Consider the following 27,427-nt stretch of genomic DNA (forward strand, 5'->3'; position numbering starts at 1 on the left):
CCTGTCAGTAACACAAGCATCCTCTTGAGCATATCCCATCACCCCCTTACATTTAATTATTCAAAATTGACGATTAGCATCACGATCTAAATAAGATACTTCAGGATACAGTTCATTTTGTGTTACCCTGCCCAGAAGACCCGTATAATGCATTCTACCACATTCTTTTTCCTTTAACATGAAAATTGTACAAAAGACTGTTTTTATTACATTTTGAAGCATGCCTGGGGCTTAATCATGAACAAGACTGCTAATTATTTGTACCTCCTGCAGCACTGATTAGGTTTATCCAAGATAAGAACAGTTCAGCCTCTTCTGCCACCTGCCAGCACTGATCGTTGTCAGCGATGCTCTCAGATAATGTGGGCTTTCTTGCTGTACTCCACTATCTGACTTGTAGTGGTAAATTATATTTTTTTGGATAATTTTCCTCACAGTTTTACTCAGCAGCTGCAGTGAGGGTCGCAGCCCAGGCACTGGCCGCCTCCTCAGCTCGCCTGCCTGGCGTTTTGGCTGGAAAATGGTTCCTGAGGAGAGGTGGCGAGCGGCCGCAGGCTGTGGGGACAGGGCTCCAGGGGGTGTGGAAACCAAAACCACAAGAGGTACCTCACAGGGTATCTTGTGTCGAGGACCAGATGCCATCACCAAATAATGCTGATGAACCAAAAGGAGACCGTCCTCACTCTTCACACTCTATAACACAAAAACCCCTCTCCAGACGCCATAGCATTACCCCGGGAGGTTTCTTTCTACTTTGGGGGTTACTTCATGTACAGTGAGGCCCTCTTTTTCTCCAAGGCTGGCAGCTTTCTCCTCAGTAAATGTGCAGCAGTTTCTGGCTGCACTTTGGCAGCCGCAGACCTGTGGTCTGGGGGCCAGGGTTGGCCCACAGCCCACTGGGGCAGGGCTGCCTCAGGACTAACCCCTTCCCTTTTCTACTCCCTCAGGACAAAGCTAAACAATTCAGTGCTCAGAATGGGCCAAAAGCACTATTAGAGATCATTGTTACTGATTTTTTTTTATATTTTTTATTTAAAAAAAAAAAAAAAGTCTTTTTGGATGAAAAACAAATACTTTTCTTACCAGGACCCTGGTAGCTGTCTTCACATACAATATTAATGCGATCTCCCAGCTATGCAAAGTCATTATTTTCAGACAAATACTCATAGTGACGATTTTAATCTATATGTTGTGCACTGCTTCTCTCATACCAGAGTTGAGGATTTATAGTGACCTTCTCCACAGCACTGTAAATCACAGCCCACGAACAATTAGCAAATGTGCTGGACCTCGGCCAAGCTCTCTATCACCATAAAACCTGGGCAGTGCTGGGCCTCTTCGAGTCCAAAGCAGTGACAGAATCTGCTGTGTTGCTTACTAAACCTGTTTTCCCTCATAAATTTCCAAAATAAAATCGGCTCTGCAAAAGACTGCAAGATATTTGCCTTTCTGTGAGCAGAGCCTCTGCCACTGCAGCAGATCTTTCCAGATGGAAGAGGTGCCCTTCCTCAGCCCGCAGCACACCAGCCTTCAGACCATCTGCTCCCACTTGTACACGCGGAATGTCCAGGTGAAAACTCATCTTAACAAATGCATATCATGGTATGAAGGTGCCCCCTCTTTTTTCTTTTTCTTCTTTAAAACCCAACTACCGGTATTTCAGATGGAAACCCAACTGCTGGTAGTTCAGATGGCTACCACCAACATTTTTCCATGGGTCAGCTACACAGACACCACCAAAGCTTTGGAAATTGCCACCCACCAGCAGACCCCCAAAAAGCCAAAGCTCACCTAAATGCCATTTCCATTTGCCATAGGAGTGCTGCTGTTAATTGCTGCAGACCAGTGGTAGGCATATGCTGACAGAGGTGTGGCAGCTCTCTCCTATCTGGTTTTGGTGACACCAAGACATAGGAAGAGGTGCCTGAGTGCAGGGAATGGGACAGAAAAACTGGGAACAGCTGCAAGTCACCAGTGACAGACGCTCCAATTGCAGTAGCACGGTGCTAAAATGAATGTTAGATAAGCTTAAATGTAGGACTTAAAACTGTACTTCAGGAGTCCTTGAAGAACTTCCCAAGCTCACAGAGTACACCAGCTTCTCTGCACAATTTGCTACATATTAAATTTCTGTAAAAAAGAAAAATCAGTTAATTTTTTTCCTCTCCCTTTGAAATGGGCTACCTAAAGAGTATAAAAAAGTATAATCCAGAATATTTTGTACAACCTTCACAAGTTAAACATTTTCATACTACTTTGGCTCTCTGAATGGCTGTCTCCACAACAAAACTATTGTTGTTATCCACTGTTTCCCAATTCATCTTTGGCAGAGCTATTACCAGCAAACTACATCAAAATAATTTTAAATTACACATAAACAGCAGAGATGAAACCGTAAGTGTTGCAGTGGTAATGTTAGGTTGGGGAAAAAAAACAAAAAACAAAAACAAACAAACAAACCAAAAAACAAACAAAAAACTTTGCAATTACTTGTCATGAACTGTGAGCGAAAATGCAAAAAGGAATACATAGAAGAATGGAAGATACAAACAATGGCACCTAAGACTTAAGTTTGCTCACAACGGCATAAAAATGGGATCAAGGGGAAACACTTCTTGCAAATTCAGATTATACCTAACCTACACATACAGAGACAGAGCCAACAGCTTTGTTGCAAAATTCTGAAGGCAACGGTTGTTTGTTAAGCAGAGAATCTTAAATTATTTAGAAATAAAAGATATTCACATGACCTTAGTTGAACCTTACAGGGGAAAAGAAATTACCAGCAAATTAATTTGAGTCTGGTTTCAAACCAGTATCATATAGGCAGAAATGGATGCATTAGAATTTCAATATTATGAGTACACAGAATGTTATGAGATTAATTAAGGAAGTCCTGAAATGCTAAACATTCACATAGAAGTCTACAAACCCATTCAGCAGAAAGCTTTTGTGTGAGGGAATCTGAGCCCACATGGGATCTCCCATCAGAGATAGCAAATATTACCACAGTGTAATAATAATAATGAATTTTGGCTTGACGATAAAGAGTGAATTCATTCAGGAAAGAGACCAAGAAATTACTGATTTTTATCTGAACCACTGCCTCTTTTGAGGATGAAGTATTAAAAATAGGTATATCACAGTAACTATTTGATGGCATATATGGTATAACAAAAATAAATTCCTCTGCTCTCCCAAATAATGATTGTTCAAAGCCTATCACGCTGAAAAAGATTTCAACCATCAGTTAATTTAACAGAATTGAAACTACCTGCTACTACTTCACTCATCTTAAGAAAGTTTAACTCCACACCATCAAACTAAGCTGGCCAGACATAATAAGGCATTCCCAAAGGAAGAAAATTACATTGTGCCTACCTCACAGAAAATCACCCAGTAGTTACCAGCATTCAGAAAGTATCTAACACTGCTTGGCCAGAAAGTTGCACTTAACTGAGGGGTCTACTGGCAGTCTCAGCATGCCGAAACAGCTCAAGTAACAGAAGATCTGGATGAAGCTCTGTTCTGAACATTTATTTCAGATCTAGTGAGAAGCAGAAAAATATGAGATGCGTTCATGCACGGAACAGGTGATTTAAGCAAAGGACAAAGCTACTCTAGTGGCATTTGCTAGTACATCAAAGCTAGAGAACACAAAACTCATGACCACTAACAGATGATCTTCATGCCTTTTAGTGGAAGACTTGCCAACAAAAAAATTGAGGCAACAACCCACAGTACTGCCAATTCAAACACATTCAGAGACATCCATTGGAGTTCCTTCTTCCACAGAAGTCTACTAGAATTAAGACGAAACACAAAGAATACACAGTAATTTGCAATAAAATACTTTATTAGCTGGACAGACTTGCAGCATGGATAGAAATATACTGAAATAGAAAGTCCTCCAGGATATAATGTAGAAAAATCACAATCCATACTTCTACATCTTATTTACATACATTTGCAAATGTGTTCAATACATTGAAGGAGGTCATGTTTGCATATTTTCCTGTCTTAATAGCACATTTAGTGTAGTCCAATACATTTGTTTCTTCAATAGAAAATTGCACGACTACCGTATTATTCCCATTTGCCCTGAACTCTGATAAAGTTTTACACATCCTTCTCTCCCTCACTAGATCCTTTCAAGCTTGACTTCTGCATTTTTTTCTCCCTTTGTCCCAGTATTCGATAAATTTTCTTCTTAGCCTCCTTTTGCCTCTTGAATTTTTGTTCCTCCTCCTTCTGCTTAACTTTAAGATATTCTTTAACCTGCTGTCGATGTTTCACTCTGGCTTTCTTTATCTTGTAATTATTCACTGTACTCAAGGCGTTGAGTAAGGCCGATATCTAAAACAGAAAAAAAAAAAAAAGAATTGAAATTTCAGTTTTGGAGCAAGAAACAGTTGAACTGCAGCTGACAACCATATAATGAATCAGAGATTCATGGCAAATTCCTAACAATTTTTGCATCTGTTCCCTAATGTCTAAAGTGGTTTAATTTAATCCATCTTGTTGAGAAGTTAAACAACGACTTAATTTTTGTGTACTCTGATTTTGGTTTGATACTATTTACAAGACTGTGCTTAACTGCTACTATCAAACACAAACTGAAGTTCAGATCTTCTTGCTTGAAAGCACTCTGCAATTCTCAATTTTTGAAGTATTTGCTTCAAGTCCCATATTGGTTAATAATACATAATAATGACGAGACAAATAAAAGACTGCAACTATCAGTTTAAGTCACCCCAATGAGAGCACTATATCCAACTGAAATACCTTGAAAATACTGTGACAAGGACAGAAGTCATATTCAAGTTTTAGGTGACCTACAAGCTTAATAAAAAGACATTATCCACTCAGAGCCATTTCTATTTATGTACCATGTGACAAACAAAGAAAAAATCGCAGTGATACTTTTTCAGTAGGAGCATACATTATCTTTAGCACTAGCAATACATTCAAATGTGAAAACAATAGTTAGAAATGGTTTAAGCAACAGATTTACCAGTAGGGAATCCTTGTTTCAGAATAAGTGATAATTACCTTCTTTTCATGAGGCTCCCTGATAACAGCTGGTCTCCACTGGTCTTTTGGAGTCTTGCCTTTCTTCTCAAGGTTCTTAGGCTTGTTCTTAAATGGCAGTGCTTTCTGCAGTGCTTTAGGAATGTGGAGCTTATTGAAATGCCTTTTCTCCCTCACGATAGGCTAGAAGAATGGATATAGGGTCACGCATCTTACGTATGTTCTAAGAAGCTTTCATTGTATTTTCCAACATTCAGGGAAAAAAAAAAAAAAAAAAAAGAAAAAAGTTCTCCACACCAGTTCTCCACACCCTAGCACCAAACTGTGAATGAAAACTTCACTCCTACTTTACTATCTAGATTACTTCATAAACTCTCATTGATCCAAAACAATTTGTTTTCCACTGCTTCACTTCTCTCTCATGCCAGGAAGTACTGTGTCCTGTGCATTAAAATATTAAATCACATGTTCTTACATATGCATATATGTGTTTACCCTGGGCTTAGTTGTCTGCACAGCTCTAAGCCAGAGTGCAGATTAGACTGTGATCACTGACTTAAAAAAAAAATAAATGTATTAAATATACCTTATAGAGGGAATCTTTGTTTTGTTTCAATTTGATGCCTCGTTCGTGCCTCAGCTGGCCTGTTGTCTTCATTCCTCTCCAACTGTCTTTCTCACCCGCTGGCTTCAGCAAGGATGTTACAGGGTTATAAAATTTCGGGATAGAAACAGGATACCAAGTCCTCACAAAGACAATATCTGAAAGAAAATAAAAATATCACTTGGTTGTGACAACATAGTTCATCACATCCATATTTTAAGCAAATATTGTCTGAACAGAATATATAACTAACATCTAGACCACATGCTAGTATTGTATTTGGCACATATACCAAATCTCTTCAAATTTAGGTAGAAACAATGTCATTATTTGTACACCTGGATTCTGCAAAATGCCATGAAGTTATGATGATGGTATATTCCTAAAGAGCAGCCAGCTGAATACCACCCTCCATATTCCTATTTAATTAACGAACTAGCGCAAGAGTTCATGTATCTATCTGTGCCTGTACTATGACCGATAAAAAGGATTTGCCTAACCTCTCCTTATTTTTCATTAAAGAACTAACCTGCTTTTGTTCTGTACTGTCCATAATTTCACTGTGTTTAGGACATCAGAAGTCATATAAACCTAGATAAATACAAACTCACGTTCTCAACATCACGGTGACGCTCAGCAAACACAGGAGATCACTAACCCCTGTTCTCTGCTTAATTTCCCCAACACATTAGGGGGAAGAAAAATTAACCAGTTACAATGCCACACACTGGATTTCTCAGTAAAAAAGACATCCTTCTAGTATTTGCACCACTAGATACGATTCACATTCATGAAGGAAAGCATACCACACTGTGTAAAACACTTCAAAACGCTCAGAGAAATAAATCTCCAAGACAAACCTTTTCATCTGTATACTGTAAGACTTCCAAGTATAACTGAAAGAAATCCAACATAAATGTACTTTTTTTTTATTATTTCATTCTGCATCTCAGCAGATTTCATGCTTTGTGAATTCACATCTCAATTATCAGATTCGAGAGACTGAGACGCTGCATTTCAATCTGTGAAGCAGGATGAAAGTCGTGTGATAACAGCCCCTTATCAATCTTACATGGAAAGTGCAACTTACCACTCATCAGCAACTTGTCTTCAAATGTTGCTCTAAAAGCACCTGCTGGAGCTCGGAGGGCCTTTTTGATCTGTCCTCGGATACCACTCACAGTACGAATTGCTGCACCTTCAAATTTAGCCACTTCCAACTGAGAGTTAAACATTCCCTAAAAGCGAGAATTACCCATCATTATTCAAGATGCTAAGTTTATTTCTGTGACCTATGTAGGCCACAAAAACAGAAGTCATCCTCACAAGCATCTGATGCAGAAACAAGAAGATCCGAGTATTGTCTTTATACCACAAGTACTGACCGTACCAAAAACCTACTGAACTGACTTCAATTTACTAGAAGTAATCTCCTTGGAGTCATACATCAGAGGCAATGTTTTTAGCATTAAATACATGCATTTAAAACTCTAAAACTGAGCACACTTGAGAGAATCTGTCCAGTTCTATTTGCAAGTGATTTGCTGGAAAATAGCATACCTTAAAAGTAAAGCAAGCTGCCTCAAATTGCTAGCTGTGAGACTAATACAGCTCTGCAACACTTGCGCTTCTCCTTGCATAAACTACGGGGAAATCCAGGAAAATTCTGCGTATGTTTAATGCAAATATTTGAGTGCTTGGCTGTTAGAATCAGTCCTTAGTTGCTTAATGCCCCAAATACAAAATAACCTAATTTCTTCCTCAGAGCCCAACTAAGGAGAGCTGAAGGGTCAGTCAAAATTCACTTCTGCAACATTTTCTGCCCCAGACTTTTTCATAACTATAGTTGTAAAGTCCTAAAGTACTGCTAGAAGCCATCCTTGACCCCAGAGCTGAAATTCAGTGAGATGAAGCTGCTTGAATGACACTGTGGATTGGAGAACATTCTCCAGAGTTGTCTACCACTACAGCAAGCTAACTCAAAGGTTAGGAAAGAAATCCTTATTTTCTGAGGAAGAAAATAAACTAAAAAGAACAAAACAAAACAACAACAAAACCCACACTGAGTGTGAGCCAGGTGACTGTTCCAGAATTCTTGTCTGGTTAACAAAAGTAATTGGTATTTGTTGGCTAGTACCTTTAGAGACACTGCAATGATTATGGAGAACTTCTGCCTCGGGAAAGACAAATGAACGTAGAACCAAGTTCCATTCCTTCCTAACACTAGTGAACAGTTTTATAGTACATACATACCTTAATAAAAGAAGTGTTCTTATAAATTTTGAATGGAAAGCCAGTTAGCTTTAATTTCTTCACAACAGTTATGGATTTGTCTAAATCAAGCACAACTCCTGTGGCAGCTATCCGGAAATCAGGCTGAAACACGCAGAGATCAAAGACATGGCTGAACTGTATTTATCACATAGCAATACATATGTTTACTAAATAGTGAAGAAACAATTGCATTGATACAATTACATTGCTTTTTGGAGTTTTAGTTCAGAATTTATAACATTTACAGGAATACCTCAGGATAACAAATACAAACTGACTTCATACAGACTAGTTAAGATACCGCTGACACAACATTCCTGCCATTCACTAATAAGATTCTCAGAGCTTCCATTCTAATTAACTTGGAAGCAACCTGGAAGTCCTTGTTATCTGTCTGTTTTTTTCTCTGTAAAACAGAATCTTGCTCAAAATCTCAAAGGAGAAGAGTCATGCACTGCTATAAATCACTATTATGTTGTGGACACATGATGAGAATAACCTTTTAATACTTGTAACACAATGTCTGTGCAACAGGACTTCTACAAGGTGTATTTAACAAAGAGATAATCACTACTGTCATCCTTATTACAACACCACTCATGAAACTTTTCTATGCTGTCTGTAAACAGTGATCTCTTTATGGGTAACATGCAAAAAAGATCAATACTGCTTATTTACAAGAATTCAAATACTCATAAAAACCCTACTGAGATACAGAAAAATCACATCAAGGACAAACTTTTTCAACAGAAATATTACAATCTCATCTTTTAAAAAGGTTTCAGAAATTATCTAAATACTGAGTACCCGAAAAACAAGTAGGCATAAATCCTTCCATGGAAAATAGTGTAACTGTGTTTATCATTTTCAGTATAGCAGATAAAAATTCTTGTAGGAAAAAAAAAAAGCCTCAATCTAGGTTCTTATCTAATTGCAATACATCTTTTAAAAGATGAGTCCACCCACCTGCTAAGGTCCTACAATATCACTGTTTTACAACATGGAAACCTTCCTCCCTGAACTCATTTATTATAAAGATATAAATCCCATGAAAAGCAGTAGTTGACACTTTGTTGTAACAAACCTACCGTTGTGCCACTGACAGACTGAACCGCCAAAAATCCTGTCCCCTGAGGAGTGATGGGCCCTACAAGAAAATTAAATAAAAAAGCACGAAGAGCTTCATTATACAACATATAGCTTCTACGTAAAGCTCAAAACGCTTAGGAACACCTGAATAATCTCAACAAATAAAACCAAGGACAGGTTAAATAAAATATTCAATCCATTACTCAGATAAATAGCCCCACTAAAATTAAAGCAATTATTTGTGCACAAATTTACCTACATATGGAAGCATTTGTACGTTGGGCCCATACATGTGCAACTGCTCGCCTTCCCTCTGCACACAGCCAAACAAATCAGGTTCCTCCTTAATACAATAAAACCAAGCGGAATGCTCACAATAGAATTAAAAGCCAAACCTCACTACCTTCTCTTTTAGCAACTGTTTGCTTTACCGTATCATTTTTTGTTATTTTATATTCCACAGGGAACACAACTTCTTAAAGATCTTTCATTCCCAAAGTTCCCAGCTGTGTTTCCTTATAATCTTTACAGAATACAAGTAACTCAAGACAGTAGCTCCATAATGCCCTCACCCCAAAAAGTTGCTCCACAATGCATATGTTGCGGTGTGTACTTTAGAAGTCTGTGACGCCCATTGTGATCTTCAATGTAGAACATGGGGATAGTCTGAAATCGCCTCCACCCTAATGACAGAATTAAAGGATCACGTGTCTTAAGAATCTTCTTATACCATCGGTGCTTCTTCAGGCGCAACTAATTAGAAGAAAAGATAAACAATGTTATAACAAGATAATCACACTAATTTGGAAATTCAAGCCTTTACTTTCAGGAATGACTGAAAGCAGCTTCCATCTACACTAGAATTTTCTTCCTCAGAAAGCTTTTATCCTTGAACACTCTCATTAACGCTACGTTGACTGGAAAGAAAGCTAATCAGTATTTCACTTACTTCAAAATCACGTTTGCATTACAACAAGCAAACAAAATTTTATATGTTAGTAACTTTTCTCTAGTCACCTCTTGATAGAACATGAACTTTAGAATACAATTCATGCTTGTGATTTAGCAATCACAATTACAGCGTACCTTAGTCCTGAGACTTATCTGCAGAACCCTATTAGGAACATTAAATAACAGTAACATTTTTCTTCCAGTTATCTATCTAAGCCTGTGAAACTCCAGCATCTGCTATTATAGAGTTAATTGTATCAAAAACAATTCCATTATTCAAGAGAGAAAAACAAATACTTCTGTCTGATTGCTATGTCCTCAAGAAACAGAAAATAAAAAGCAACTCCAAACACAATAAAGCACATCTGTACTGAAAGAAAATGCACTCACAGCTTTGGCTACATACCTGTACATATCCGACATTTCCTTCACTGTTGCCTAAACCTCCCAGGATAATAGGATAATGAGGGTCAAAATTCAGGACAAATTCACATGGGACATTCTCAATCTCTATGCGAACATACATCCCAGGCCGAAAGCCCTCATACTGCACTCTGGTCTCATCATCTTGATCTTCAAATTCAGCTCGATTAAGCTATGTGTCAAAGAGAAAGTCACCACGTGTTTTACAAAACTCAAGTATTAACAACTTGTTCATGAGGTGCTGGTTCTATTTAAAACATGCTAAGATTTATAGAAATCTCTCCTGAAAGATCTAATAGGTTTTGTGACTTTTTATTCAGAACCATGAATCCTCTCTGCTACCATGAGATCCTTCCAATTTGAAATCCCAAGTGGGCCTGTTAGTCTACTTGAAAGACAGTGCCCAAGAGAAGCAAATGACTGAGCCACTTCTGATACACGTTTCATAAGGGTGACTTTGGATTTTAAAAGGTACAACTGTCAAAAGCACATTTTTGATTTAGGAACCCAATTACCTTTTAAACATAACATCCTGATCTGTAGGTGCCACTTATAAGGGGACAGAGCTCGTATCTTACTCAGCAGCTTAAAAATATTTCTGTGTCCTCAGACACTCTGTATCCTCAAATGTGTCTTTTAAAGCTCTTCTGTGCCATATAAATGCAGATATTGTGTAAATATTTAACAAGATATCCTTGTGAATAAGAAAAGCTTTACCATCCTACTTGAGCTCCTGATGTTCAGTGATCTTACAATGTAAGATGCCATGTTCAAGCAAACTAATTACCACTTCCATTTTTCAAGGTACTAAGATAAGGCACAAATCTTGTGGCTCAAGTTTTGTTTGTTTGTTTTTTGTTTTATTTTTTGAAGAAGTCTTCACACATCCCCAGTTTGAGATATTTGCCCTTCCATCCTGCAGTAGGAGCACAGCCAACTGCAGGTACGTATTTCTTAAAAAGACCTCTAGTGAAACAATTGTAAATTATTTCATGTAATTTTACTGGAATTACTTGTTAACACTTTAAGTGTTCTTAGTAAGTATGTCAGTATACCACGATCACTTATGACACAGGCTAATACAACAGGGTAACACTTAGTTTAATGACTATCTGGGGCAAGATTTTATTAGAAGGGAAGACAGTGAAATTATTAGGAATTTAACACAATGTTCTTCCAAGCCAGCCAAAGAAATAAGCCACTTTTAAGTTCAGAGGATTTTATCTAGAAACAAGGCCTGGAACAAAATCAGTACCAAATTATGAGTAGTTCCCCTCAAAACTCCTACTACATGTATAGAGCATCATCACAACAATTTTTCTCAAAATAGCTTGACAGTTTGATGAGAAGACTACCATGCAAAAACTTACACATCTATTTTTAATACTGCAAAAAAAAACCACACCAAAACAATACCAGGCAAATATTTGATGCAAGTTAATATGACAAGGATTTTTACTTCCTTCCACATAAAAAGCTTCTTCTGGGGAGAGAAGGGCATCAGGACTCCTCTCTCTTGTTTTTGTCATTGTTTGGTTTATTTTTTTAAGACCTGCCATAGTAGTCCCACTACTAAGTAACAAATAGATTATTGTTAAAAACTTCTAAATACGTCAATATATGTCATGTAAACTTCATCTATTCAGCGATTTAGAATAGAGTTAACTAAATAACTCAATTTAAATTGAACTTCGATTTGTTTGGTTTGTCATGTGTGTCTCCAGCAAAGACCTGTGCGGCATTTCTGAAAACATACAGTCAGATAAATTGACAAGTTAACAGCTTGTACCTGGGCCTGTTTGTGCATTTCTTCTTTAAGATCATCAAAGTACGTGGCATCCCCTTCATCATACTCTGCATCAAACATTTCTTTCAGTTTCCGTTTCTTGTCCAGCCGCTCCTTTTTCTTTTCCTCTTCCTCAGCTTCTGGTTTGGACTTTTTTCCATCATTGCCCTCTTCCTCATTTTCAGACTGATCAAAGGCAATTTAGCAAACATGTAAAAGTGTTAACTGAAAAAAAGCCATTCTGATCAACACTTTAATACATATTAAGAAATATTTTTTCATAATGCAAGTGATTGCATTGACTTATTCGTTTCTACCTAAAATGGAAATGTTTTCTAAGTTACTCATAAAAGGGCTATGACCAAAACATTCCATAATCTTATCATATCCCTTTTCACTAAAAGGGTTCTTGACTTAACATTTATTTTAATGTTGGGGAAGAGACCCTAAAATAGGCCTATTATGCTACATCTAAAACAAGCACACATAGTAGAAGAGGAAAAAACAACTTGTTGATAGCATTGAGTAGTACTGCTCTGAGGGAAGCACTCTAGAGGCCAGAGAGGAGTAAGCTTGTTCACAAACCATTTGAACGCTGTCAAAATGATGATGTTACCCTTAATTTTATACCAACTGTAAAGACATCAAGTTGTTCAGTCTAAAAATTTATTGACTTTTCAATCTATATCATCACAGATGACTACAGCTCTGTTCTTGGGAGACATCCAAGCCACAGCAACAAAGTGCTTCCACCATCCCCTTTTATACAGATGTAAGGAATTTAAGTTTCCATTATTTGTTGTGTTTAAACAGAGCTCTGTAATCTTCCACATCAGATGACAGAGTATCAACAGTTGTGATAACACTTGCTTTTAAAGTATTTATCTTATAACTTCACATCCTCCAACTCTTGATTAAGCCTGACATCTACTGTTAAATAGTGAGATGACTTAATTAATCTACTCTATTAATTTTAAACAAATATGGTAGAATCTAAAAATACACTTTTTTGTTTGTTTGTTTGTTTTTTATAGGTTCCAGAGTCACGTATCTTTTCTTCCTTGCTCCTATTCATTTCTTTCAAGTCACAAAAATGAAATGTATTGCATGGGTTGCCTACTCGTTGATCAGCAACTCACATATACATATATACGTTGCTCCAGAATACACAAACACGGGTCATACCTCATCTTTTTCAGCAGCAGACTTTCCTTTGTGCACAACACCTGTTTCAAGATCTTCAAAATCTCCATACAGTTCTTCTGCAACAAGAAACAACCATGACATCTGACATCTAACCTGTTATACTGTCCCATAGAATTTCTCATACTTCCAGTATTATCCTTAGAATTATTTTGTAGATTAGTTTCAGCCCAAACGTATTTACTTCCTATCCACTTTTAGAAATATGTTCTGTCTTTCCTATTCTCTATATTCTCAGCTGAACTCCACTGGATATTCCTTTTACCTTTTGATACTTATATTTTACGTTCAAATACATAAATAAAGCTTAATCATTCTAAATGAACACAGATGCTGCCTCACAAAATTCACTTCATGTAACAGGAATGCTCTAATTTAAAATATGCAGCCTTTTTCAGAGAGCAAATTTTCAGCATGTGCTACTTGCACATTTTTACGGCAACATGGAAATATATTCACATCTGTAGAATACTTTATATTACAGTTTGAAGAAAATTTCAACATAGAACTAGTGCAAAACATTCTAAATGCATAACTATGTCATATCTAAGTATTTTTTTTTTCAACTCCTTTATCCATTAGCCATTTTTAGAAGTCTTACACATACCATCTTCCTCCAACAACTTTGCAGCATCTTTATCATCTTCCCACTTTCCTGTAACAAAGCAGTCTTTAATACTGCTCATAACCTGCAAAATAAGAGTTGATAACAGGCTTTAACTATACAGGTCAACAACACAAAGGTTTTCTAATTCAGTCGCCTCTCCTCAACCATCTTCCCAGCTTAGAGATCATCTGATATTCTCACACACAGCTTCACATCAAGACATCATTACCAAAACTACATAATGCCTCAGCTGAAAGCAGGAATGAGAAACTACCTCAAATCTCGCCCAGATGTCTTTACAGATCATATTTTCACTCTTGATTCCCGTCGTTTTTTTTTTGTCTGTTTCTTACATAAACAGAAAACTGCGATCCATCAGATAATTGAGAAGCAAGCATTAAACTATCTTATCTACCTAGTTTTCTATTCAAGCGAGAACAGACCTTGAATCCTGTTAGCCAGTAAATACATCTAATGACCTAAGTAGCAAAATATATGACACTCATTGTCCCTTGCATAGGTTTGTTTCAATGCCACTCCTCCACAACAATTCAGTAGTGCTTCTGAAGACATACCCAAGACATAACCATTATATGATTTGCAAAAACAATTATCTAAGTGCATTACCTCTTCTAAGTCCCAGTCCTGAGGCTTTTCTATCAGAAACTTGGAGCAGTCAAGAGCATTAGCCTTCTCTTTGGATTCTTTGTCTGGACGTCTGACTTGAAACAAACCTCCAAGTTCATCACCTGCATCCTCACTTTCATGTTCGTTGTCCTCAATCACTACATGAAGCATACAGACAGTTGATTACATCCTCCACAGTACATGGATTACTTTCGTCAACCACCTCTTTTCTACCTCGTTTCACAACACTTGCAGTAGTTTGAGGGAAAAAAAGAAAGATGCAAGCTAAAAGCACCTTATATCAAAAATATCAAAGACTGAAGAAAAAGTCATGGTTCTGATCCAGTGTAAGGGTTAAACTAATACATAAAAAAGGAACACGTCAGGTAAGCAACAGCCAGGAAGATAACTATATGCTGTGACCATACTTGGCTTCAGTTGTGCAGTTGTTCTGTATTGAAACACAATTTACTTCACAAATTCCATGTACTTACTTGACCAACCTGAGATCTAGTTCTATTTGCATAACAGGTATTATTGCTACCAATAATGCCCCATAAGTAAACAGTGTTCTCTCAATACCGTGGCTAGAAACAATACCAAAATGATCTGGCAGTAAAAGCAACACTAAACTAGTGTTTAAGTCAAGAATATTGAACTTGAAAATCTGTCTGTATGTCTTTCCATTCCTGCACTATGAGAGGTTTATAGAAGCCAAATTCTTACTGTATTCTACTTTATACATTCAGACAACTCCTGGCAAAGTTGTGATTTACATAGGACAAATTATATAAAAATTATTTTATCTTCTTTTCAAGTCAGCTGGCTTACTTATTGCTTTTCCTTGACAAACACCCTTAACTCAGACATAATACTAAGACATGTCTAAAAGAACAGATATTCCACTCTCCATCACTGTGAGACAGAAATTACTAAAAACAGACAATGAAAAGATACTCCTTTATGAAAGGCATCAATCACCATAATGGATCTGTGTAATAACTACTATACAATTATAGAAGCGACTAAATTTTGATGCCTTGGGGAAAATAGTTATTCTGTAAAACATGAGTAACAACCGAGTAGCCTGCCAAATGAGCTCAAAATGTTTTTATTGGAAAAGTAAAAACTGTTTTTATTAAAATTATCAGTGAAAATTAGTATTGGCAATTAAGAAACTCAATTAACTCCCCTCAAGCCTCCCTCTAAAAGTGCTCCAAGATTTAGACTCACGAACTGGGTAGCAGCTAAAAGCCTAGTAGATTGTACAAGTTTCCAGACAAATCTGTACCTGTTCCATATACAAGTTTACGAAGATTAGGGGTTGACTGTTGCTGTCTTAGAAAGGCCTGAGCTGCCTTCTGTGTGAGGTCCTCTTTCCACTTCAGTGCACCTGAAAAGGAAAAAATGCACATTGCATCCCCAGAAAATGGCAAAACTTAGGAACGACATAAATTATTTAAATAAGGACATAACCTCCCCACGCTTAAGAAATGTAAACACAATCCACAGTTTATCTTTTTTTTCATACTTCATATATACACAGAAACTTAAGTTGTGGCTAACAGGTTTTATCTCCTCTTTTATTTTTTTTTCCCTCCTGATGAACGCCAATTGTAGAAGGACAAGAGCATTAAGAGATTATTAGCAATACTAACAAATTTGACTACTTCCACGATGATACTTTTCCTGTCCAAAGCATCACAAAACAGTTGAGACTGGAAGGGACCTCTGAAGTTATCTTGTCCAGCCTCCCTACTCAAGTAGGGTCACGTAGAGCAGGTTACCCAGGACCACCCAAACAGCTTTTAAGTATGTCTGAGAAAGGAGATTCCGCAGCCTCTGTGGAAATGTGTTATGTTGCCTCAGGGCAACATATTCAAATGCTCAGGTCAATGGTTAAAACATTTTAGTAATATTCCCCCAAGAATGGTTTATTCTTTCTAAATGTAATAGAGCATCTTAATTTATTTTACATACTTATCCAGAAAGATTAAAGGTAAGAAGAAACGTATATAGAAACACTGAATTTTATAAAATTAAATCACCTCCATTTTTGAGCAAGGAAACCTGAGACCAGCTTCCTACACTACAAATCAAAGGCTTAACAACAAATAATCTGATGTTTCCAAACTTGAAGTTGGCCACTCAATACAATGCTGCCCCTCCAATACATATAATATTTACTCATTACAATATTCTTTACCAGTGAAGCCAATAAAAACATCTGCAAAACAGCTGCATTAGAAAAATTTAACATGCACAGTCTACCTGCAGTGTCAGCTGAGAAGTCTATTTTTTCTTCATACTCCTCCTCCTCTCTCAGTAGATTTTCAATATCATCATCAGCTTCAGCTTCTACAGCTTCAAGTTTATTCTGTCTACGACTATCAGCTTTCTTTATCCAAGTTTGCTGAAATTGTTTCTGATTTGACACTTCAGCTTCTAAATCATCATGTGATTGTTCTTCATCACCTCCCTCATCAAGGGATTCAACCTCAGATTCTGATGCCTCTTCTGCTGTGCAATTTCCCGAATCTGTAGTGAGCACTGTTTTCTTTTTCAGACTGCGAGCTGACAGTTGCGATCTCATTTCCCTATCTGCACTAGTTATTTCATATTTTTCAGAGTCAGCAACTCCTTTGCTTACAGCCTCGAATTCACTATCTGAGCTTTCATTCCTGTATGTCCCTTGCTCATCGTCATCATCTTCCTCCATCTCATTTTCTTCAGGTGCAGTTTCTCCTTCTTCTTCAGAACTCATCTCAAGATCGTCCTCACTATCTGCAAATGCTGGAAGTTCACTCATGGATTCCTCTTTAGCCACCTCTGTTTTCAGGTGCTTAGCACTCCCAAGAGCCATCTCTTCCTCCTCATCACTTTCTTCCTCCGCATCTTCTTCATCGTCACCATCACTTCCATCCTCAGACATGGCTTCTTCTTCTTGGTCATCTTCCTCATCACTAACTGCATCAACATTTTCTTTCTTCTCTTCTTCATCAAATAATGCCTTCCGACGTACTCTTCCAGTCTTCGGATCAATCTGCCTCTCTTCTTTTGGCATCACAAACCTGTTTTCAAAGATCACATTTGGGGGAAAGAGAGTTAAGTGCAAGTAAATTTTAGTGAAACAATTAAGCTTCATGTTAATATTTTAAAGCCTTTCTGTAGGAGGAATATCAAAAACAGAGAGAGGTTATAGAAAACACTAGAAAGGCAACAGACTTAAGTACGGTAAACCTCTTAGTTCAAGAATACACACTACATTATAGGCCTACAGAATTCTAAGAAATTTCTCAATTTTCCATTGAAAGAAAATGGGTTATACAAGGAATTCAAGGAATTTCACTGAAGATTATAACTACCGTTCTCCAAAGCTCTGACGAATAGCACAGTTAAACTTCTTAACACCATATCAGCATGGAATTTCTGGATGGCAGAATTATACTGGTTGCAAAACTTTAACACCAGTTGTTTCTCAAAATACGTACTTGGTATGAGAAGTCTTAGAAGACGAAGAAATAGGCAATGAGCCATTCTACTAATTGTGCTCTATTAAGAATTTTTCATAAGTTAAAACATAAAACCAGAGACTCTTTAATGTTCAAACACTATGCAATGTTCAAAATTCAAAACTTACTCTTGTCCCACGTCTTCTGAACCTAATGGTCTAGAGTCCATGAAGAGAGAAACCTTGCTTGATGCCATCTTAACATCAATTGCTGAATGAGTGGAGATGAGGCTCTGAACTAGTTCATGATTTGGTCTCACATCCTCCTGGTAAAAAAACATTTTTTTACATTTAAATTAGGATGAATAAACAAACAACTAATTAAGTCATTCATCTGCCTAAAACAGTAGAAATATTCATTTGTTAAGAAAAAAATTCTGAAGCATTTTCAATACACATTTTCTCAGCATAGCAAGGTCTCACTTCTTCAACAAATGCATGTAGTATTAACCCATGAAAAATGAAAGATGGCCTCCTTCACAGTATGTAACCACTACAGTAAATACAAGCAATCTTATGTACTATCGACCTTCAGCAGAATACAGAGGAACACAGCTAAAGTCAATTGTTTCATATGCAAAATACGTCATCTCTCCCTTTGACCAGTCAAATCCTTTACGTGCTTTCCTGCAAGTATCCTACTTTACATAGCAAGAACAATAATATCCCAGCACCAGGAGCTTCCGTAAGTCTTAAGTCAATGCTTTGACAGTTTCCAAAACTAACTTCAATTACTTATTAGTAATTGATCTTTCAAATGTTTTGCACAACATTTTACAAAGAAAAATCAATAGAACAGAAAAATAAGTTAACCAACATATAGGGATTTTTTTTTTCTTTTTAGTAAGCTTATTATTAAGCACTTCATTTTGGCTCTAAAGGTGAAAACTACATTCTGTAAGACAGGAGAATTCATATCAACAACATTCCTTTACCTCTTTGTTTTCATGAGCATGGCTTCCACCAAGGTCAATATAAACAGCGTCCTTATCATACACGATACCCCCCACTCCTGAGAGAGGGGCATAGATTAGCTTCTCTTTCTCACTTAATGAACGCTTCTTCTGCTGTTCAGGTAGAGCACAGGGGTCTGGTAGGAAACTCACATCACTCACAGTAAAGTCCCCTACACCTGGGGTGACAGACAATGAAGCAATAAGGCTGTCACAAAGTTTAAATTCTAAAATGTGTACAGTTCATCACAAAGAGGTAAAGAAACATAACAGTGTTCAGTAATTTTTCAGCAGCAAGCTTTGTATCAAATATCTGATTCTTCTGTTTACCATTGAGCTTAGAGAAGCTTACGTTTTGTCACTAGAATACTGAAAAGCTTTGTGTTTGCCTGTTTTTAATAAGAAAATTAGTAACTCACTTTCCTCAGTAGGATTGCAAATTTAGTATTATCATATCTCCGAATTTAAGCTTTTAAATCATGCACTTAAATACTAAATTTATTCAGAAAGTATGAGAAATTTTACATAAGCCAAATTTCATTTTCACTACTAGAGCTAGTTTACACTACAAGCACCTTTTAAAGCAAAACACCGCTGATGATCTTCAGATGCTGCCAATATAATCTAACACTGTAAGAGAACCGCAGAATTAAAAGCTAAACTATTTACAAGAATGCATTTCTACAGGAATGTTATTATAAAAAACAATTTCCAAGACCGTAGAAAGGTGAAAAAAATTACAATGTACTGTTTAAAGATGCAAATAAATTCACAATAAAAATAACATCAGCTACACAGATCAGCACAAACAATTTTAAGAATCTGATAAATTACCTGGCATATGAATTTGGCTCTTATTTTTTAAGTGTGCTCCTCTTAAGTAGCCATAAACTGATACCTTCCTGTCACATTTGGGATTGATTCGGACATCCTCTGGGTTTGTCAAATCTTCCATTCTACCCAACATTAAAAAAAAAAACAATAAAAATTAAGAGAATAGAACTGTGGCACCAGTAAGTCATGCTTTGCAAACTCTAAAAATCAAACTGGTAAATGACAAATATCATGAAGGGAAAAAAAAATTAAAATAAAACCGCAAAATATTTTTGAAGTTGCATCATCATGTCCAACAACATATTTCCAGAGGACATACTGACACTTCCCTAAACGTATACCTCTTGCTTAACATTTTAGTCATTATTTACACACACGAACTCCTCAAATCAATTTTGCTAGTAGAGGGAAAATGAGTTATCACCTTAAGAATCTGAAAGATGTATTCCTTTCAGCCATGTAGTACCTTCTTTTCCTTAATAATGTCAGCGAGCAACACAAAAAATACCACATGGACTGGCAGAGGGAAAAATAGACTGATTTCAGGCAGATGAGATGGAAACTGCTTCCACTACTGCTTTCTACGCTGCACAAAGGAGGAAACAAAAACAGCCAAAGAGGGGACACTTATTCTGGCTGCAGATGAACTTAAAACCCAGCCAGAAACCAAAGTAATTTTAACAGTTAGAGTAACCTAAAACAACGTGACTGAAAGCCTACAGAGTGTTTTTGTCTCTTTTTCTCCGTCTTTGCTTTGCGTATCTGCATGATGCTTACCTACTTCTCCAAGATTTTTTTTCTAAAGAATTTCAGCTTTGAAAGAAACTGTTCTAGATCCTTGTAAGAGTTTAATCATAATTGTAAGCATTCTGGCAATAAAACATGAAAAGAGAGGTAATTTCTCAGGTAGGTATAGCCATCATGAAGATTGCTTTCATGTTGCACATGAACTAATTCACCAGCCCTTGTTAAACTGCTAGAGTGCTTTTTTACTTTTCTACAGAGATTTAATATAATCATAAACAAGGAGGATCCTTTAATTACTTATTTTCCTGGGTTTCAAAAGGATTTACTATATACCAAAGGCCAGGCAACATGATCCAATGCAAGTAGAAAATGAATGGCTAAACTCACAAATGCAAACTTAAAAGTATATTTTAATTTCCCCCAAGCCATCAAGATAATTACTAAATACCCATTACACACATAAAGCTGACTGGTTCTAATAATACATGAATGACCTTTTTAACTGCAAAGGTGTTTTCTATGCTGAGAATAAAGATCAGAGAAAAGCACACACCTGTCTGCAAGAACGTACGGGTGAGAGGTTTGCCAAGTAAGAGGTCGGAATTTCATAACAGAGATAAAACGCCCCAAGTTGTGAATTTCCTGCTTTTGATATTCTCCGTGAACCATCCCAGACAGATAGAACAGCTTAGCACCCTAAACACGTTAAAAGGACATAAAACCATTAAATATCATTTTAATACCTGCAAAACTGAAAAAGCCAATGGAATTCTAGTTCGTAAATTATAAATGTAAATTGCAATTTAAAATGGATTCCAAAAGATCAAACTAATTGGCTTAATTCAACATGAAAACTGCCCCCTAAATCTTAGGAAAAGACAACTGATAGTGAAAGAAAAAAATGGTCCAAAGGTTCAGTTTGTCTCCTAAATTGAACAAGCACATCCCCCTTGCATAATACCTGTGTAACAGACCTTTTTACTAGTACAACACATTTAGTAGCTTGGGACACAGAATAATTATCCAAGTATTTCAGTAAATAGAAGATCACATTATCTGATATAATATCAAAATTGTCCATTTAGAGTATTATCAAAGAGATTTTAACAATGCCGTAATTTTTTTAAGTATTGCTTTAGTCTTAATTCAGACTAATTTAATGCACAATATACAGAAAATGAATGCTGGATGTCATACCGGATATACTTCAGTCCAGAATCTGTGCTTTAACTTCTTTTTTGTCTTCTTTAATTGTTTGTTGTTCTTGAATGTATCCAGGTGGGTAAGAATTCCCATAATTTTGGGAAAGCCATGTACCTGACAAATGTTCAGGAATTCAAATGTTTCCATCTCGAATCCAAAGCTGGCATCAATAAGCATCAGAACCTGAAAGACACAAGATCATCGTTTCACTGGAAGACCACCACGATACCTATACGAGCTAATTTCAAAGACCAAGCCATTAAAGGTCATAACCTTCTTCAGAACAAAAATCCTGCAAAAGTTTTGTTATGTATTTTCATATAACTTGAAAACCAACTTGGTCTTTTTAATTACACTATCCATCTTAAATGCTTCAGAATTTAGTTCAGTTTAGGAAATCAGATCAGCTTTTCCAGTCAATCAAATCTTTGCACTGATCTCATTTGCACACTCTCACGAATAGAACTATGGAAGAACACAGCTGCCCTATGAATACAATAATATACACTATTATACGAAGGCCCAAATAGGTATCTACTTGGCAAATTTTAAAAATGAAAAATAGAAAACCCTCCAATATTGGCAGGAAGGACTAATAAAATTAAGTTATCCCTCAGCTACGGGTATCTTTGTCTTAGATTCATTAAGACCTCTAAGGCAGAGTGTTTTGGTAAAGCAAGACAAACAAGCTTTCTTCACACACTGTAATACTGTTGTGCATCGCTCAAATACACTGACACAAGAAAGTGGCACCCAAAGTAACATGAAAACGGAAGCAAAGCCATGTTAGGTCCTCAGCAACGAAGAACTTAAAATGCATGGCAAATACTGAAAAAGGTCAGCGAGTTATTATGTAATCTCAGCCTCCTAACAATAAGCCCAAATACATTCACAGCATCATTGTCTGCATTCAGCATTTTAAACATGTCACATCTACTTTCTGACAGATTTTTGCAGATTGTTTTTAATACATCTCACTTCCTCAAGTAGAAAACATGCAGATAGAACAGTATCTGGACTATTGTATGTACTTGAATTCAGTCAATATTTAGCTAAGGATCTCAAGCCCTATCGGCTATGAACACTCAATGGACACAAAATTCTACATAGATAGATGGACTGTGCATCAGGTCCTCACTACAAACAGACTTAATAAATTTTACCAGAAGTTACAAAGGTGATCACATTTCACTGAAATCAACCACACAGCTGCACAGCAGCCTTCAAAGACAGACATCAGATTGCATCAAAGAAACTCTTGGTACAGTCCAGTCAAAAGATGTACTTTCAATATTTATTTTTATTAAAATGACCATCTATCATTAACTTACCAAATCAGCAACTTTAGCCAGGTCAATCATTGTGTTAATGTCACATCCACATTCAATAATAGTTAGCCTGCGTTTTTTACCTGAAAACAAGATTAAGAAGAACCAAAAACTGAAACAGAAAGCAAATTAATTACTCCACAGCTTGCTTTTCCAATTTATACTCCTTAAGTCCCTAAATAGTATCCGGGACTCACATTCTTGTCTAACATATAGACTGAACAATGTCACATTTGTCAAGTGCCTGTTAACATACGCTTTTAGTTCTGCTAAATTTTAACCTTTTGGTTTAAAATCATCAGGTTGAGTACATGGTTTCAAAGAAGTTGTCCTGCCTTTTCCAAAAACAATATTAATTTCAAAAAAGGTTGTTTTCTTTTTGTTTGTTTTTACTTTGAAGAAAACCTCTGCTTATCCTTAGTAACCCAGAGTTAGTACCAAGGACTTTATTTTACAGATACTTTTCCAGGTAATATCAAAAGGACAAAACTACACTCTGATACAGTTTTAAAAAAAAAAAAAAAAAAAAAAAGTAGAGGGTAAGAAAGATTTCTTAACATGCACCTCAATTAGAAGGAAGTACCCAGAGTTAATTTGACCTGACTAACCAGAGTTGTCCAATGAAACTTTAGACAAGAATGACATCTTGAAATAACTATCGTCTAAAGTTACCAAATTTCAGTCCCTGAGTCCCAATAGACCAACCAAGAAATCCAATTTAACACATTTTTCCCTTTCAATTTTTCCCTTTTCCATATTCGTCAATTATTCCTTGCAAATAGCAGATCACAGAATTATAGAATGGTTCATGTTAGAAGAGATCACTAAAATCATCCAGTCCAGCCTTTGACCTAGTACTTACAATTCCACCACTAAACCATGCTACGGAGTTCTACATCTACATCTTTCCTGAAGGCCTCCAGGGATGGTGACTCAACCACTTCTCCCTGGGCAGCCTGTTCCAATGCTGCACAGATTTATTAGTTTAAATCTGTGGAGTCCACCTACACCAAACATGGCTGTCTAGATCCAAGCAAGATCTCCTGTAAAAATTCTTTTGCTGAGATGCTCCTCCTAGGACCTCAGTGATCCAACTGGTAATACGCAAGAAAAGTAAAGAAAAGAACAAGCTAGGCCAAAGGAAAATTGGGACTGAAAATTTCACAAAAAAGAAATGGAAATGACTAGGGGGTGAGGTGGAGAAACATAACTGGAAATGGCTAAGCAAATTAACTCTTGGTCTAAGAAAGAAAGGTAAACAAAGATGGGACTGTAAGTCAGGGAACCTTAAAGAATGAGAAACGCATGTAGAAGCTAAGATAAAGCTAGAGAAAATCAGTTCAAGAGGGAAAAGAGAACCCAATAGAAAATGAAAACTAGGAAAAATATTTGGGGATGGAAAAAACAGACAAAAGGCCAGAAAGAAAAAAGAGAACTGGGATCCTAGCAGGGTGGAAAGTACAAGTTTAGAAATGCAAAAGCCCTAGTCTCACTATTCTGTTAGTGAACATGCCTGATAACACACCCAAATGATTTCTTCAACGTGACCAAAAATTATGAGAATGTGAACACATTCTAGCCCTAAAAGCAAGACAACTAAGGAGTGTAAAATAAGCATTTCAATTTCTTGTATCTTTGTTCTCACCTGAAACAATTGTAACAGGACCCCGGATTTCAACCAATTTTTGCCTTGTGAAGTTCTTAATGAGACATTTTATTAAAGTGCTCTTTCCAACCTTGGGAGGGCCAACAACAACCACCACCACAGGAGGTGGCTCCAAAGGAGTACGGTCAACCACAGGGATGTGATGTTTTTTAGTCTTCAAATCCTGAGTTCTGAGAATAAATTTATAACAAAAAAAAAAAAGAACAAAACACATACAATTCAGTAACGTTTCTTTTTGAAAGTCTTCAGCAGATGCAAAAATCCAAACATGAAGTTTCAACAGGCGCCTGGCTGCTACTGTCCATGTGGAACTCCGACAATCTGAAGAGCTACACAGATTTTGTTCTTTCCATTTCGAATAGCACACCTGCAGCACCTGACGCAGATGCAGAAAGCACTGCACTGGTGACACACGTGTAAGTTACAACACAACCTTGGAAATGGTGAAAGCTTCATGAGCACGCAAGTTACACTATATGCATTTCTCCTCAAAGGAGTACAGAAACCCCAGCCAAAGTCCGTCCAGCCGCCTAACTCTGCACGTTGCACACCGTATACATATCCCTGTTCCTTATATATATATATATACCCCTGTTCCTTACCTGTGGAAAGTTCTGGCCATCCGCACCGCGGACTGGACCGTGAAGGCTTTGGGGTTTCTTTTCCGAGCATCCTCCTCGTCCCCTATTCCTAGATCATTGAGGTAACGTTTCCTTTTCTTCTCCGCCTTCGGCCCGCTGTGCTTCGCACGGTGCTTCTTCTTCTCCTTCTCCTCCATCTCCCCCGCTCAGCAGCAGCCCACACGCAGCCGGCTCCTGTGCGCGGCGCAGGAAGCGCAGCCATTAGCCCACGTGTAACACCGCGGCCCCCCCGCGGCCCCCCCACCACCCCGGCAGCGCCACGGGGCCCGCTCCAGGCGGCGGCCGCCTCCCGTGCCTCCCGTCCCGCCCGGACACCCGCGACCACCACCGGCCCCGGGGCTCCCGGGGAGCGCGGCGCCCACCTGCCCCCTTCCTCCGCTCCCAGCGCCGCGGTGCAGGGTCCCTTCTCCCCCGAAAGCAGCGGCCACGCCTCGCGTTCCGGGCTGCCAGCGGAGCCCTTTCGCCGTCGCACCGTGGGGTGGGCGGGGAGACGGGTAGACCTGTCGGCCCGGAGGGCAGGGGTAGACCTGTCGGCCCGGCACTTTGTGTCGGTGTTCCTCTGTAGGATTGTGTGTGTTCAGAGGGCCTTGAGTGACTGGATGAAGCTGTGGCGCTTCCACGGGACAGGAGAGCGCTCCGGTGCTTCAGGTCAAGGCAGAAAAGTTAGCCGTGGCAGTGAAGGAGTCAATTATAAATTACTGACAAAAATCAGGACTAACAGTCCAGGCTTCTTGTGTACACATTCGCTAGACAGCTTCTTCATAGAGATGGCAATTTTATTCATAAAATAACCACCTGTGTTTGTTTCATTTTATTATATTTATTTTGTTCTATAAAAAAGGGAGTAAACAGTGTATGTGTTAAAATCTCGGTACACTTGTACAAAGAAAAGGATTTGCATGTATAGTTTTCAATACCCTAGGCCTGACAATGCTTCAACACAACCACAGAAGCCCTCCAGAGCTGTACATCCCTCCCATTAATTTCATCAGAATATTTTTTGTGAATACAGTGGTCTTCCAGACAGCCATGGAGCTCAACGAGTCTAACAACAGGCCCACTGCATGAAGTGCAAAGCAGGAACACAATTACATCTTTGTTTGACTGCAGTTCCACAAGTTCATTATCGCCCTGGTAGAAAGCCTTCATTTGGTAAGGAGAAAATTACTTTTTTTTTTTTTTTAATTAAATTAACATCATTCCTTTAAAATAATAACAATCATACAATTTGAAAAAATTATACAGTGGGACACCACAAAAATATTGCCTTTTAGAAGGCTACAAAATTGGTCATTTTTAAATGAAAACACTATACATTAAGTATCTAGAAAAAGGCCAGGAGTGTCCTTTATCAGGAGCACACCTAAAACTCAAATAAACCCCGTGAGCCATTCCCTGCCACCACCCAGATTGTTCTTGCCATGTGCATACCCGTTTTGTGTAAATGCCTTCTCCACTAGAGGCTGTAAATAAAGTCTGTTTTCTGCAAGTTCTTAAGTTAAAGAAAGTAGATTCAGACCCAGGTAAAAAGAAAACCTTGTACAGCAAGGCTACAAACCCAATTCCATAGTCTCAAGCCTCCTGGCAGAATTAATCCCACAGTCTGAGCATTGGATGACTAAGTCTTCTGTACAGATGTATTTGTGAAGATCAGTCTGTACATACAGGTTAAGGAAGCTACCAAAAGCCAAATGCATGCAGGAATTCCTCTGCAGTAAGCTTGGTGGCAATCCCAGCAGAATGGGGCTGGGAAGGGGCAGCAGTACACATTCAGCAAGTCACACTCTTGTATACCTTGCTAATTGTGTTTATCTTTCTTTCCCTTCCAGACAGCACACACATCTCACAGCAAGCACTCCACCCTTTGACCTGCAAAACCTCTAGCCAATTTAGATGGCACTGCAAATTGAACAAAAATCACTCATCTTTCATCGGGCAGACTCGCTGTC

The 27,427-nt window shown here is 37.7% G+C and overlaps 1 protein-coding gene across 2 annotated transcripts; it reads right to left on the reverse strand.

Moving 5' to 3' along the window:
* Positions 1-3,838: 3,838 nt before the first annotated feature.
* On the reverse strand, positions 3,839-25,657 carry BMS1 (BMS1 ribosome biogenesis factor). Of its 2 annotated transcripts, XM_032191313.1 has the most exons (22): positions 25,440-25,657; positions 24,817-25,007; positions 23,175-23,254; positions 21,838-22,026; positions 21,194-21,336; positions 19,894-20,015; positions 19,042-19,238; positions 18,236-18,372; positions 16,867-17,666; positions 15,887-15,988; positions 14,596-14,753; positions 13,969-14,050; positions 13,344-13,420; positions 12,162-12,344; positions 10,356-10,544; positions 9,571-9,751; positions 8,998-9,056; positions 7,889-8,011; positions 6,726-6,873; positions 5,618-5,793; positions 5,053-5,214; positions 3,839-4,356 (listed from the first exon to the last, which is right to left on the reverse strand). In XM_032191313.1, exons 1-22 carry the CDS (start codon positions 25,613-25,615, stop codon positions 4,120-4,122), a joined length of 3,912 nt encoding a protein of 1,303 aa, XP_032047204.1. In that variant the 5' UTR covers positions 25,616-25,657; the 3' UTR covers positions 3,839-4,119. The 2 variants fall into 2 exon arrangements, with proteins under 2 accessions (XP_032047204.1, XP_032047205.1); XM_032191314.1 differs by lacking the exons at positions 21,194-21,336; positions 21,838-22,026; positions 23,175-23,254; positions 24,817-25,007; positions 25,440-25,657 and adding an exon at positions 20,318-20,465.
* Between the last annotated feature and the right edge of the window lie 1,770 nt (positions 25,658-27,427).

The sequence above is a fragment of the Aythya fuligula genome, chromosome 7, assembly GCF_009819795.1.
Source record: "Aythya fuligula isolate bAytFul2 chromosome 7, bAytFul2.pri, whole genome shotgun sequence".
NCBI lineage: Eukaryota > Metazoa > Chordata > Aves > Anseriformes > Anatidae > Aythya > Aythya fuligula.